This window comes from Tinamus guttatus, unplaced genomic scaffold, assembly GCF_059628265.1.
Source record: "Tinamus guttatus ecotype Peru unplaced genomic scaffold, ASM5962826v1 Tinamus_guttatus_pri_ptg000652l, whole genome shotgun sequence".
NCBI classification, from domain to species: Eukaryota; Metazoa; Chordata; class Aves; order Tinamiformes; family Tinamidae; genus Tinamus; species Tinamus guttatus.
In genome coordinates this window covers 923,664-936,961 of record NW_028289186.1, presented here as the reverse complement: position 1 = coordinate 936,961, position 13,298 = coordinate 923,664, and the positions used below count along the sequence as shown (strand labels likewise).

Sequence of the window (13,298 nt, the reverse complement as noted above, 5' to 3'; positions counted from 1 at the left end):
TCCCGAAAGTGCAGCCTCCTCACTCCTGTCCTTAAAAAAAAAGCCCAGAGCCCATCTCCAAACCGCCGGCTCCTGAGTCAGGCAGCGACGCTATTAACAAAAACATGGCTCAGGGGTGGGACACCTGCTCCCCGCGAGCAACTGGCCCGGCCGCCCGTGGTTAGTGTATGACATCAGGCCCCGAAAAGAGAAGAGCGAAGGGCGGGAGAAGGCGAGCGGGTGGACGAGAAGAGCCAGGGCAGGCGGGCGGCAGGAGGGAGCCCAGGGCCAGGAGGACGGAGAGGGGCAGGGCGAGAGCGAAGAGGGCAAGAGAGGAGAGAGGGGGGCGATGCCACAGATGGGAAAGAGCTCCAGAAGTGAAACAAGGAGGAAGAGGGGGCTGAAAGCAAAGGGGAAGGCCCCGCAGCGAGTGCGCCTGCGAGGCCGTGCAGAGAGACAGGGCCAGGCAGGAGGGCAGGGGGCCGGGCCGAGCTGCGAGGGGCAGCGGCCGCGGGAGAGGCAGCGCGGGACAGAGGAGGAAAGAGGAATAAAAGAAATAAACAGGGGGGAGGGAGGGAAAGATGTCTATTAAAAACCTCAGTGCATAACACAAAATGTCAGGCTTTATAGCTTCATTCTTGGCATTGCTGGTGCTGAGAACCCCACACAGAAATGTCACCGCTTGTCATGTTTAATCACCTGCTATTTGTTAACACCTTCGCTGCAAGGAGCTGCCCCTCACCCCTCGCGGGCTCTCCTTTCGGAGGAGGGCAGTGGAAAGGCGCCCGGCCTCGGCCGGGGCTGGGAAGGGGCTCTGGGAGCGCAGGGAGGCGACGCAGGCGCTCGAGAGGAGACGGACACGGCACAGGAAGGGCCGGGTAGACCAGGGTGCAGTGCTGGGAGACGCAGGTGCCTCTGCGCACCCTGCGCTCGCACCCCGCTCCTGTGCTGAGAGGCTAAATAATCCATACATCTGTATTTAACTAAAATCCCCCAAGCCCCTGCAAGTCTGGGGGCTCCTGCGCGTTTGCTCCCCGTGTTCCGCACAGCAGACATGCAGAGCTCCGGCCGCGCCTGCCGTCGCGCTGTCACTTTGCTCCACTTCCTCCCCAGGCCTCACACGAAGACTTTTCTTTCCGCCGGCGTTTCCCCTGCGTGGGACACCCACGGCCCCGACGCCGGCACTTCCCGCCAGCCGCTCACCCGCTCTCGCGCCGCGGAGGCTGCTCCGAGCTCAGCGCGAGAGGGGACGCTCCCCCCTGCGGAAACCTGCGGCTCCTCCTGCTCCAGCTCCTACGGCGGCATTTCCAACCCCGGCTCAGACCCTCCAGGACTAGAGATGAGCCCGAAATAACAACCTGGAGCCCAAAGCAGAAGCAGGCTCTGGGCAGCACGTGGAGCGCACGGCCCGGGCTCCGCTTTGGCAGTGCTGACTGTGGCTTTCTCCCCCATCCTCTCTGACATTTTTGTCACAATGAAGCGGTTTTAGGGTCTTCTGCTCCCGAGCTCCCAGCTGGCTCGCAGAAGCCAAACGCCTACGTGCCACCGCGCTGGGAGGGCAGAGGGAACGCGGCGCAGACGCTGGCAGCGAGCAGGATTTGCCCCCGCGCTGCAGGAGCGGCGCGAGGTCCGGGAGCCCCCCCAAGTCTATTCTGGGAACCAGAGCCGCGCACAGGCCTCCCGCTGGCCTTTGGCCAAGGATAAAATTCACCCTTCTGAACGCAGGCCAAGATGATCTAAAGTGACTACCGACTTTTGTTGCCCAACGCAAGTCACCTTAAATGGGCTTATTTTTCGAGAGCCCGTGCGCGGCGCGGCCGAGGACGGGCCTCCCCGAGAGGTGCTGCACCGCGCGGCCGGCCAGCGCCGCGACAAGGACGACCGACATTTCTCGCCTCCATGACTTCCTCCAGCCTGGCCGGGCCTTTTATCTTCCTTCCCTCCCCTCCCTTCTCCTCATTCTTGTCTTTTCCAGCTTTTTATGAATTTCTCGCAGCCTGCCTCCCTCGCCCCCCCTCAAGGTCACGCAGCTCATTTCCCTGTTGAATATTTACCCAGCGAGCCGGGTCCTTTCGCAGGCGCTCACCACAAATATGCTTTCTGATAAAGTCTGCAGAAAAGAAACTATAAAACCCCAAACAATGTCAGAAATAATTTAAAAAAAAGTAGAAATCCCAACAGGCAAAGAAGGGCTGAAAATAGGTGAAATAATTTAACGGAGAAAGGTAAAATGCACATGGAGTTAGTTTAGGTGGTTTCTCTGCATTTTCATCCTTGTTTTTTCCCCTTTCCTATTTGCTTTTCTGGGTCTTTTCGCTCTGCTCCATGGGGGACGGAGCCCCTTCCCGAAGGCCGGAGCTCTTGCAGCCTCCAGTGCCCCGGGCGGCAGCATCCTGGCCTCCCCAGCCCGCGCTGGCCAGCGGCCGCTCGCTGACTTGGAAGCGACGGGGAACACGACATGGAAAAGCAGCCGTCGGCTTGTGCAGTCAGGCCATGGGTCTGCATGCGCGAGCCCACAGCTTCCCCAGGGACACGGAGTTATCCCGGCGGGGATAACCGCGGGCTAGGAGGAAAACGCTGCCCGCAGGGAAGCTCATGGCTGCGAGCCCGCCCGTCCCTCCCCTCTCCGGGGCACATCAAGGGCGCTGCTGTGGGGCCAGGGAAATCTGGCGCTTCCTGCCACCGGGAGGGCCAGGTCCGAGCGCCGTCTCTGCGCGCAGCCCCCAGGCAGCACCCGCTGCTCCGCACAGCCAGAGCAGCCCCCGCCGCGCCGCGGGCACCGGCCGGCTCCCCGCCTGCCTCCGCGGAGCAGGGGCGGGAAGGAGCCCTCCCGCCTCGGCTGCCTGTTTCCATGGAGCCTGACCTTCTCCTGGAGGTCGCAGAAATGTGCCCTTCTATAAACACACACTCCTTTCACCTAGGAAAGCCTCAGCGCCCTGCGACCGTACACCCGGCCGCACTGTCGCAGGCTGCTGGCTGTACCTACATTCCTGCAGTGTCTCCCACAGTTCACACTACTTTGGGAACTGCACTGGAGCGAGCGCTGCAAAGTAGAGCGCGGAAAGAGCAAGAAGCGCCGGGGCAGAGCGGCTGCGGGAGCTCCGCGGCCGCGGAGAGGCAGTGAGTTACGAGCGTCCCCGCCGAGCGCAGCGCTGAGGCGACGCTCGGCCGCGGGCCCCCCGGCTTCCCGGTGCTCGCGGCGGCCGCTCGCTGCCGGGGAGAGCGGCGCCCACGGCAGCGGCGCTGTCCCGAGCGGCAGCGCCGGCTGTCACCGCGCTCGGCTCCCCGGCACGGCCCGTCTCGCCTCGTCTCGCTGCGTGCCGCTCGCCCGCCCTCCCTCCCAGCGCGCACATGGCTTTAATGTTTTTATTACCTGTTTGACTCGCTGCCTTATTGCTTCTCCTCTTAATGGGGCCGTAGCCGTGGAAACGCGGAATAAACGGCCACCAGAAAATGAGATGATTAAACAGGTCACCCTGGCAAAACAAACTCGGCGCTCGCACAGCCCAGCCCGCGGCCACCGCCGGGCCGGGAGCTGCTCCCGACGCAGCGCAGCCCCGGAGCAGCCCAAGGGCCCAAGACCCTCTCTGAGCTGAGCTCAGCCCTAACGGCCTTCAGCCCAGAATGTTGTGGAAGACAGAAATAACCCCCCAAACAAACACAGCCCGATCCCAACGGTTCCATCACAAACCACCGTCCGAGGCCGCGGGTCCAGTCCCGGGAGCTGCACAGCCCCAGGCTAGCAAGGTGGCACCGGGGACAAGCGTGTGCAGCACCCGGGCCAGTGTTCATGCTTGCTGTCCAAACCCCAGCAGGTGGTTTATGGAAAGGGCCCTGTTCGTTAGAGTATTTGAGCCATATTTCACTGTTTAACAGAAAAAACGTGATACTCTGGGCCTCCCCTAAGTGGAAGAAGTTTGCTCCTCTGAGTACCAGCCCATGGCCAAACAGGGAGTGGGAAGTAGAGAGAGTGAGATGGTGCAGGGGAGCTGTCAGGAGAAGGAAAAGGGAAAGAGGGAACAAGAGAGACTCACTGGCAGCATGGGAAGTGCAGGAAGGGTGACAGGAGTGACAGGGCTGCAGGAATGAGGAAAGGGAAGGCAAACACAAGGCAAAGGTGTAGAGTGAGGAGTGCTGAACAGGGCAGCGGAGAACAAGGCCGAGTGAAAGCCGGGAAACTCGGAGCAACTCCTGGAGCTGTCCCCGAAAGCTCCCGAGCATGCGGATCAGCTTGGAAAATCTGTGTTAAAAGCATTCCTTGTGACACTAACTCCTCCGGAGCAGCTTCCTCCCCTTCCCGCTTGCACGGGGCCGCTCGGAAGAGCACTTCCAGCCAGGGGAGACACCACAGACCCGATGCAGCCGCAGGGAAAGGGCGGGTGGTCCCTGCCCGTCCCATCGGGTAACACGGGGAGGAGGGCAGAGGCGGTAGGAAGCGATTTGTGAGCCAAGGGTGCCAAGGGAAGAACGAGGCAGATCCAAACACGACAGGGCCCGAAGGAGGGAGGCCTGGGGCGGCTCCTCCTGCGCCGAGGGGGACCGGGGCAGGGGTGATAGGGAAGGGCACAAGTGAGGAGGAGGAGGGTGCCTGGGCGGGCCGGCGCAGGGAGGATCGTGCAGGCACCGTGCTGGCAAGCGCCACGCACAGAGGTGGAGCTGCTCTAATGAGAAGATGCTTCTATGACTCAGGCCTCAAAGGGATCGGGACTTTATTATTTTATTTTTCCATAATAAATTATGCCCTGGGATGCCAGGTCCCACCGGGTTTTTCTGGAAATACCAGACAAAAGCTGGTGTTGCTACCTGGCTTGTGACGGTTTCCCATGTAGGGAAGCTGCGAGTTCCTGGTTCTGCCTCCGGCCCGGCCTTGCCTGCTCCGGCGTGGGGCTGGTCCCGCGGCCCCACACGCGGCGGAAAGGCCCGTCCGGAGCGCGGGGCCGCGGCCCGGCAGCACTGCTGGCCCCGGGTGCCGCGGGTGCGAGGCGAGCGCGGGCCGGGGTGGCGGCGGGAGGGCGCGCGGCGCGGGCTGCTCTCCCACGCGCCGGCACCGCGCCCCGGCCGGAGGCAGGAGCGTCGCGCGCCGCAGCCGGGCCCAGCGCGCTTATCTCCATCGCTGCAGTGCCCAGCCCTGGCCCTGGGCTCCACAGGGGAGGGTTATTAAACCCACTTCAGAGGGCAGGGGTTATCCCACCCCGAGTGCTCAGGCCCGTCTCCGGTGCAGCGCAGCAGCCGCGCGGGGCCGGCGAGCGCCCAGGCGCAGGGGGCGGCAGCTCGGGGTAGAGACGCACGTGCGGGCCGGCGCGGCGGGATGCGGGCGCTGGCTGCGGGCAGCGCCTCCCGAACCGCCCTGGCCCAGCCGCTGCTTCCACGGGACGCTCTGCCAAAAACGCCACCCCTCCAAAAGCAAAACGTGTGCACGCAGGTGAGTCATCACTTCACACCCCAAAACCATGGAATGGGTGGCAAAATTCCCCAGTGAGGCACCAAGTCCTCGGGAGATTGCCACCAAGTGCACCCGCTGACTTCAGCCTTCCCGCTCCTCTCCCTGCGCTTCCCTCGCCAACCCTCCCTTGCTCAGCTGCTGCGCTGAGCACGAAACTGCCCCGGGACTGGGAGCTCCAAGCAGGTTCCCAGCCTCCTGAAACGTCCTGGCTGTTTCTCCATGGCAAAGCAAACAACTGCTTTGGTACCTGGGCCACCACACCTACCTCCCCAACACACCGGAGCACACCGAGAGACGAAGGCCAAAACCCCGAGTGAAGGATTCTCTGGGAACTACAGTCAAGAGCACATTTTATACAAGTGAATTGCGTATTTTGGATCCACTGCAGCCATTTATTCTCCAAATAAAGATTTTACTCTTTCTTCAATCACAACGAGAAAGATAGGAGGTCTCCTAAGAACAAGGCCAGGGTAACGCAGAGAGGTCGCTTGGTGGACTGACTGTCGAGTCCTCCTGCCCTGAACGTCCTCATCCCTCTGCAGAGCATATCTGCTCCACAGAGCGGGGCACGGCAGCCCAGCCCGCGCTTGTCATTGGTGTCACCATCCGTGCTGCTGCGGTGCCAGAAACCTCCTGCCATGGACCAGGACCCCTCCAGGGAAAAACTGCACCAAAGAGAAGGAAAAGCCCCAAGGGTCCCTAACCCAGCTACTCGTCCAGCTCCATGTCCCATCCAGGACCACTGTCCCTTCAGTGTCCCCAGAGTTTGGACTCCTGTTCGTTGAGGGGCCACGCTGTCACCCGGCCAGACCCATCCCCTACAACGCCATCGTGCTGACACTTCACCGGCCACGTCCCCTGCGCCCCAGCGAGCTCGGTGCCACCCCGCGCCGCTCCGCAAGCCCTGCTGGTGTCTCGGCTTGCAAGGTCGCAAGTCATGCAGGAACGGGGCTTCGAAGCCACCGCGTTTTTCTTTTGCTATTGATGTCTGTCTGCATCTCCCTGGCAGCCCTGGGAGAGGAAGCAGGGAGCAACAAGGTCCTGGTCCAAAGGGCTCTCCATCCTCAAAATGGATTTTACCTGTCTCAGAAAGCTGCCTCCATCTCTCACCCCCCACTGCTTTCTCCCCAGGGAAATCAGTCTAAAAGGGGCTAATGGAAAAATGTCCCTCTCTCTCCCCCCTCTCATTTTCTCTCTCTCTTTTTTTTTTTATTAGCATTTGTGGAATTTATTCCCAAACTCTCCTAATCTTTCGTACACAACCATTTGATTTGCATAACCCAGCCCCCTCTCATAAAAACTGGCTGCTAGTTTAATTAAAAAATGTAAATTTGCTGTCATCTCGGGGCCTGGTGAATTAGGACGACATCGGCATTTTTTATTGCTGAAGACGTCCAAATTGATCCAGTCCACGCTGAACCGGAGGGGAGGGAACGGGGCCGCGTGGGACTTTTGGCTGGAGCTCCTGCCCCTCCCCTGCTCCCGGCCAAGCCTCCTCTCTGCCCCTCTTTGCTTTGCAAAGCGCAGCGGAGGCCACCAGCGCCAGCGGGATCGGCCAGCGCGGCCTCCGCGACGTCAGCACTTCTGGGAGCCGAGCCCTGGGTGGCACCTGAGCGCTCCAAACCCTGGGAACCACCGGGAACGACCGCATCTTCCCTGGGAGGGAGGGAGGGCGCCAGGCGGAGGTGGGAGATGCAGTGCGGGCAATGGGTGTCCTCCTCTCCCATAGGACTTTTCATTACTTTCCAGATACTTTCAGACAACTTTCCAGAGGGAAACTCAAATTGCAGGCTGCGCAACAGCCTACGGGCACCACTGGACGGCAGAGGAAGAGTTGAGGCAGCCACAAAGGCACCGAGCGCCCAGGCAGCAAGGGACAGGTGATGGAGAGGGCGCCGCAGCCCTGGAACAAACGCCCGCTTGCCGAGCCCTTCCGTAACAGCGCAAAAGGCTCCTGGGACACACAAGAGGAACGGATGGCACGGAAGCCAGGCAGTAAATCCTTGCTCCCTTCCAGCGTGGGCACCTGCACCAGGCAGGGAAATGGAAGCTTTTTAACTCAGGGATCAATTCTCTGGGGCTTCTGCAAGTTACTGCTCTGCAGCACTGAGTTAGCAGCAGAAACACCGCGCGACCTCCTGGGCTTCGAAGCACGCGCCTCCCACAACAGTCGGACCTGGCTTAACACCTCTCCGGGAGGGCTAATCCTGAGCCAGATAAACTCTTCTCCTACAGAAGACTCTTCTCCAGGTGGACTCAGCTCCATGCTTTGTACCCCAGAGGCACCTCACGCGACTCCTCGAGAGAGATGGGAACACCCGACCACACCGTGGGAGAGCCTCCCGCAGCCAGCGAGCTCTGCAGGGAGCGATACTCATCTCACCTGAGCTGAGGTGTCTCCAAAAATCTGTACTGTCAAAAGAGCAGATGGCACCAGCCCAGAGAAGCTGTTCCTGTCCACCGAGTGTTTCGCTCAACAAAACAAAGTCACTAAATGACCCCTTGAGTGGAAGATTAGGTGTTTCTCAACCCGGTCTCCTGGTGCCCATTCTGAGATCAGTTCCTGTAATCTCATACCAAGGATAATTAGGCTGGGGAACAGCTTCCCAAAGGAAGTGACAGGTGCCCAGTCACTCATATTTACAACTAGATTTGCAGAAGGTGACGTGTAGGGAAGACGCTGCCATGAGCCTGGGTAGAAGGGCTGGCTCCATGAATCCTTTCCAGCCCCAACCACTGCAGAAACTTCCAGCACAAGAAGGTCCACAAAGGCACGGAAAGAGCCCACGTCCTCGTCCCTCGGGCAGGGGAGCCCTTCGGGACCGGCCCCTGCCAGCTGGCAGCTGGTACGTGCTGCCTCCGGGCGCTGCCGCCGGGGAGCCGCGGCCCGAGGCTTTGGAGAGAAGTCAAGAGCGGCGACGGAGAGAGATAAGCTGGCCCAAGGAGATAAGGGTTCGAGGTGGTGATTATGGGGCAGGTCTTTGCCCTGAGATCATGACAAGACGGGTTCACCCACACACCTCCTGTAATGCTGACTTAAACAGATCTCCCAGATCCTCATTTCCATGGCTTGCCGGGGCCTGGGTTCCCATGCGGCAGCACCAAAACTCACGTAACCCATGGGAAGACCGTCGCGCGCGGCCTTCCTGAGAACACAGAGGGGTTCCCACCATCCCATGGCAGGGAACGCGCGGCAGAGCCAGGGCCACGGGCGCAGGAGCAGGGTCGCGAGGCCGGGCGGTGGCACCCGCGACACGGCGGGCGCCCATTGGCCATCGCGGACAGCTCCTGCCAGCAGGGGGCACTGCCACCCCAGCAGGGGTGACGCCCCGGCCGAACGCGGGCGCAGCCGGGCGCACCTGGGCAGCTCCCAGGGATGGAGAGCGGGGCAGAGCGCTGCTTATTGCTCATTAAAGTGTCTGCCCTCCTTGAGGTCAGCGCGTGCCCAGCTCCCCCTGCCCACGCAGGTGTGAAGGGAGGCACCGCGGGTGCCCACGGTGGGACCGGACCGGGCCAGACGCCCCGTTCCCAGCTGGAAGCACCTCCTGAGCGCTCAGTTCCTGGTATCAGTGATGGAGACATATAAATAAACAAGCAACGACAAAATTATCCTTTCAATCAAAATACCAGAGGACAGAGTTCAGGCCCAGTCAATCATCAACCAGTTTATTACCATCTTGCTCCTTATTAAAAAGAAAAAAAAAAAAAGAAAAAAAAAAGGATGCAAACCCACGTAGACAAATGTAAAGACATGGTGGACTGATTTGGCCCACTGCTGCCATTTACACCACAGGCTAGAGAGGCCGGGATCATTTTGGAAGAGCAAATTGTGGCAGCAGGTGCAGGGTCAGAGCAGCGCGACGGGGTCCCCACCACAGTCCTGGCAATTCCTAATGGGTCTTGTCTCGTCTACCCAACGAGGGCCAAGGGAAGGGCCAGGGCGCCCGGCAGTGCCGGCTTGGGCCGCAACGACACCCTCATCCTGCATCGCCGCTCCCAGGCACCGCGGCCCAGAGCATCCCGGCCTGCCCCCACACCAGAACCAGAACCCGGCTCCCAAACACAGAAAGCTACAACCAGACACGCACTGTCCCGGCACGGGGACCGTCACCCAGGGCAGGACCGTGTCCCAGCCCGGCCGTTCCCCAGCCCGGGGAGGTGGGAAGGGGTGGGGGAGGCCTCCTGCGCCTCGCACGGAAGGACGAAAACAAACCCATCCCAGATATGCCCAGCTCGGGAAAAAAAATACTCATTAGCCGTAATAAGCAGCCTCATCTTCTGACACTGCCTTGTCCCAAATAAATTAAATTCCTTTCCGTTTAGCCAGCACGGGAACCTGACCGGCAACCTGCCCCGGCGAGACGCGGCGCGCGCGAGGGGGCCAGAAATGAAAGAGAAAACGGCGCGCGCGGCTCGCACGGGCACGAACGCGGAATCGCCGCGAACTTCCCGTGCGCATCGCCCCGCTCCGCGCCGCTCCGCGCCGCCGGCACCGCGGGGCCGCGGCCGGGACGGCGGCTACCGGAGCAACTTCCGCGCGGCTGCGAGCGAAGGAAAAGTGAAAGAGGAGCCGCGGGGCCGCACCTGGCGCCGCCGCCTCCCGGGGCGCGGGGCCGCGCGACCCCCGGCGCGGAACCCGCGCCGGGGGTCGCGCGGCCCCGCGCCCCGGGAGGCGGCGGCGGCGGCGCCGGGCCCGGAGGCTGCGGCGGCCGCGGGTCGGGGGGCAGCGGGGACAACTGTGCTGTACTTACCATAGTCGGAGAGACGAAAGCCGAATTCACTTAAATAATCAACTTTCATAATACTTAATTAATACCTAATTGCGGCTGATTGCTCCCGAATAACAAGTTGTTTAAAGCCCTGATGTCATTGCCGCGCCGGTCCTGCCCGAGTCACTTTGGCAGCGGGGCCGGGGGCGGGCGCGGCTGCCGCGGGAGGCGGGGACGGGCCGCGCCGGGGCCGCCTCCCTCCCGCGGCCGCCGGGGGCAGGTGCGGGGCCGGGGCCGCCCCCGCGCGCGCGTGGGACGCGCCGCGACCCCCGCGGCAGCGGCGCTGGCGGCTCCGCGCGCCCACGCGGGCCTCGGGGCCGATTCCCTCTCGCCGTTTCTTTTTTTTTTCCAGCGAATTTCCTCCTTTTTTGTTGATTTTTCTAAGTAGCCAAGAATGCGCGGGCAGCCCAGCGAGGCGTGTTGGGTAAACACCGAGCGGAGCCTCTTTCTTTAAAACAAGCGAGCAGATTATTTACCTGATTAAATAGGTATTCCGAGTGGGCTGCGGCTCCGCGGGGCTTGGCAGGGCCGGCGCCTCGGCTGCCTCCGGAGCCCCCGCGCTGCCAGGAGCAGAGGTGGCCGCGCACCCCGCGCGCCCATCGCTCGCGTGGGGAAACCAAGGCGCCGGCACGGGAAGCGACTCGCCGAAAGCCGCCCGACGGGTTCGTCACGGGGCTGGCAAGCGCCCAGCCCTGCTGGGCCCGGCTGCGCGGACGGCACACGGCTTCCCGGGAAAAATGGCCGCGGCGGGACACGGCCAGCTCCGGCAGCACGAGCGGGCTCCGGGCTGGACGGGACACCTGCCTGCGGGCAGGAGGCTCCTCGTGGGCACACACGTCCTCAGTGTCCCTTCTGTGTCCCCATCTTCCCTCCCACATGAACCTGCTGTTGCAGGGTCTGCGCCCGCCACATGGAGCTCTCCACAGGCCCGAGCTGAGCACACGCACACCTCGCTACACAAGTGCTCCCTGTGCAGAGCGCCCAGAGCGCAGACCCGCGCGCCAGGCGGGACCGCAGCACTCTGCGCTCGCGCGCGTCTCTCGGTGCCCGCGATTCTCGCGAGCCCGTGCGCAGCCCAACCGCGCCCGGGGCCCTGGGCGGCCGTCCCCGCCGCGCGCGGCACCTCGTGCCCTGCTGTTGCAGGTGACGTCCCCGCCCTGCAGCTGACGCAACCGCGAGGCCCCGGCTCCTATCTGCCCATCTCCCGGCACAGCTTTTATTTCCCCATCCTCCCTGCTGCGCCTCTTGCCCAAGCAAAGGCTGCTCTTCCCCTCGCGAGGCCGCATGGGTTCCCGCTCCAAGGGGGACCCTGAGCGACCTCCCCGGAGCCACCCCGGCCCCCACGTGTGCACAGTGCCGAAGTGCCCGGCCGGTGGCTGTCCCTCCACGCAGGCAAAGCGCTGCTGTCCCTCCCCGTCCCTCCTCCCAGGGGCGGCAGGAGCACTCGGTAATTAATGTTTGCCAGGTGCTCCACGATCCTCAGATGAAAAGTGCAATGGGAGGGGGAAGGATGATTAATTTATTATTATTATTACGGTTTAATGCTCTCCCCGCAGACGGCGTGCCAGGGCCGGGGGTGAGTCACGCTGATACGTGGGACATCCCCCTGCCAACCTCCCTCCTGCCTTGGCTTTCCCGCCCGGCCCGTTTGCCGTGCCAACGTGCCAGGTCGGAGCTGACGCGTGGGGGCTCCGGGTGCCACTGCCCCCTTGCAGCGCCAGGCCGCTCCGCACTCCTCCGCCCGCGCCTGCTCCTGCTTGGGGAGTTTATTAGGCAAATGCTCTTGCCCTATTTCTGTAATTTTGTTTGATTTCTGTTTCGTCAAGGGAGGCGCCCGGAGGCCTCGGGGCCTGGGCGGCGGGAGCAGACAATCCCGGCTTTCTTTCCCTTTCCTTCTCCCTCGCTCCTTCCTTCTCGGTTGGGTTTCAGTCACACTGCTGGCACAGGGTGCCCGGCGGGCGCGCGGGGTCCCTCCAGCGCCGCCTCTGCCGCCTCCCGGCGCCCGGCCCTGCTCCTGCCGCGGCTCTGCCCGACGCTCCAGCAGCCGCACGCTGCTCCCGCCCTGACCAGCGCCGCGAGGGAGCTGCTGGAACGGGAGCCGCGCGCACTGCACAGGGGCCGAGCACTCGGGGGGAAGGAGTGGCCGCGCTTCGAACGCGTCGACAATTAGTTACCATTTAGCGCAGCGATTAAAAGCGCAGCCCGGGGTGCACGGGCGAGGGGATCGGCCTGCCCCGGTGCGAGGCCGGCGAGGCGCCCGGCACAGCCCCGCGGCACCCAGCGAGCCGGGGCGAGCGCAGGGCCCACGGGCCGAGCTGCCGCTCGTGTCACCGCGCGCAGGCCTGGCAAAGCCGCCAACGCGCCCGGCGTGGGCGGCAAGGACGCTGCTCCCCGCGGCGCAATGAGAGGACGCTGGCGACGCGGCAGCGCGCGGTGCAGCCGCCGGCGCGCAGGGCCCCGGGGAAGCGGCCAGGGCGCTGCGGCGGGCGCTAAGTGTGAGGCAGACGCAGCGATTGCATTACCGAAGGAGCCCGGGCTGGCAGTGCCGAGTTATCGTCCCCCTAATCCTGTTAGCCAGCAATCTCCATTCCGAAAGAGCTTCATTTCTTTGTGAATATTTGTAAACTAGATATCTAATGGAAAATTATAGGAAAATTATAGTGAAATTCATGACGAAGAAATCCGATTAGCCCTAATTCAATTATGCCATCTTAGCCCACACAGCACATTTCCCATTTTTTTCCCATAAATACCAATGCCAGGGGTCCGGGTAATCAAATAAAATTGAAAATCATCTTCCCATTAAATTCAATTAGCTGCAATTTCTAAAGCCTATCAGAGATTTTAATTACTAAATTATAAAATTCTCCAATGCTAAATTGAAACTAAAAAAATTGCACATCCTTGTATTTCAGAAGAAAAAAACCCAGCAGAAACCTTGAAAAATACCCTTCTCCTGCCGTGAGCGCCCACATGAGCCCGGGCGCGGGGAGGAAGCGCGGAGGAAGCCAGGCCACCCCGCGCTCTGCGGGAGCTCACACGAGTGTCGCCTTGCAGACGGGCTCTGCGGGGCAGTCGTCGAGGCTGGGAGATGGACACGGGACCGG

General features: G+C 62.2%; 1 protein-coding gene across 1 annotated transcript in view; it reads right to left on the bottom strand.

Annotated features, from left to right (window-relative positions):
* The window catches only part of CASZ1 (castor zinc finger 1), a 78,459-nt gene extending 68,076 nt beyond the window's left edge, over positions 1-10,383 (bottom strand). Inside the window, exon 1 of the mRNA XM_088536170.1 lies at positions 10,174-10,383. Coding sequence (XP_088392296.1) covers positions 10,174-10,222 — 49 coding nt within the window. The 5' untranslated portion in view covers positions 10,223-10,383. The remainder of the gene's footprint in view (positions 1-10,173) is intronic.
* Positions 10,384-13,298: the final 2,915 nt, after the last annotated feature.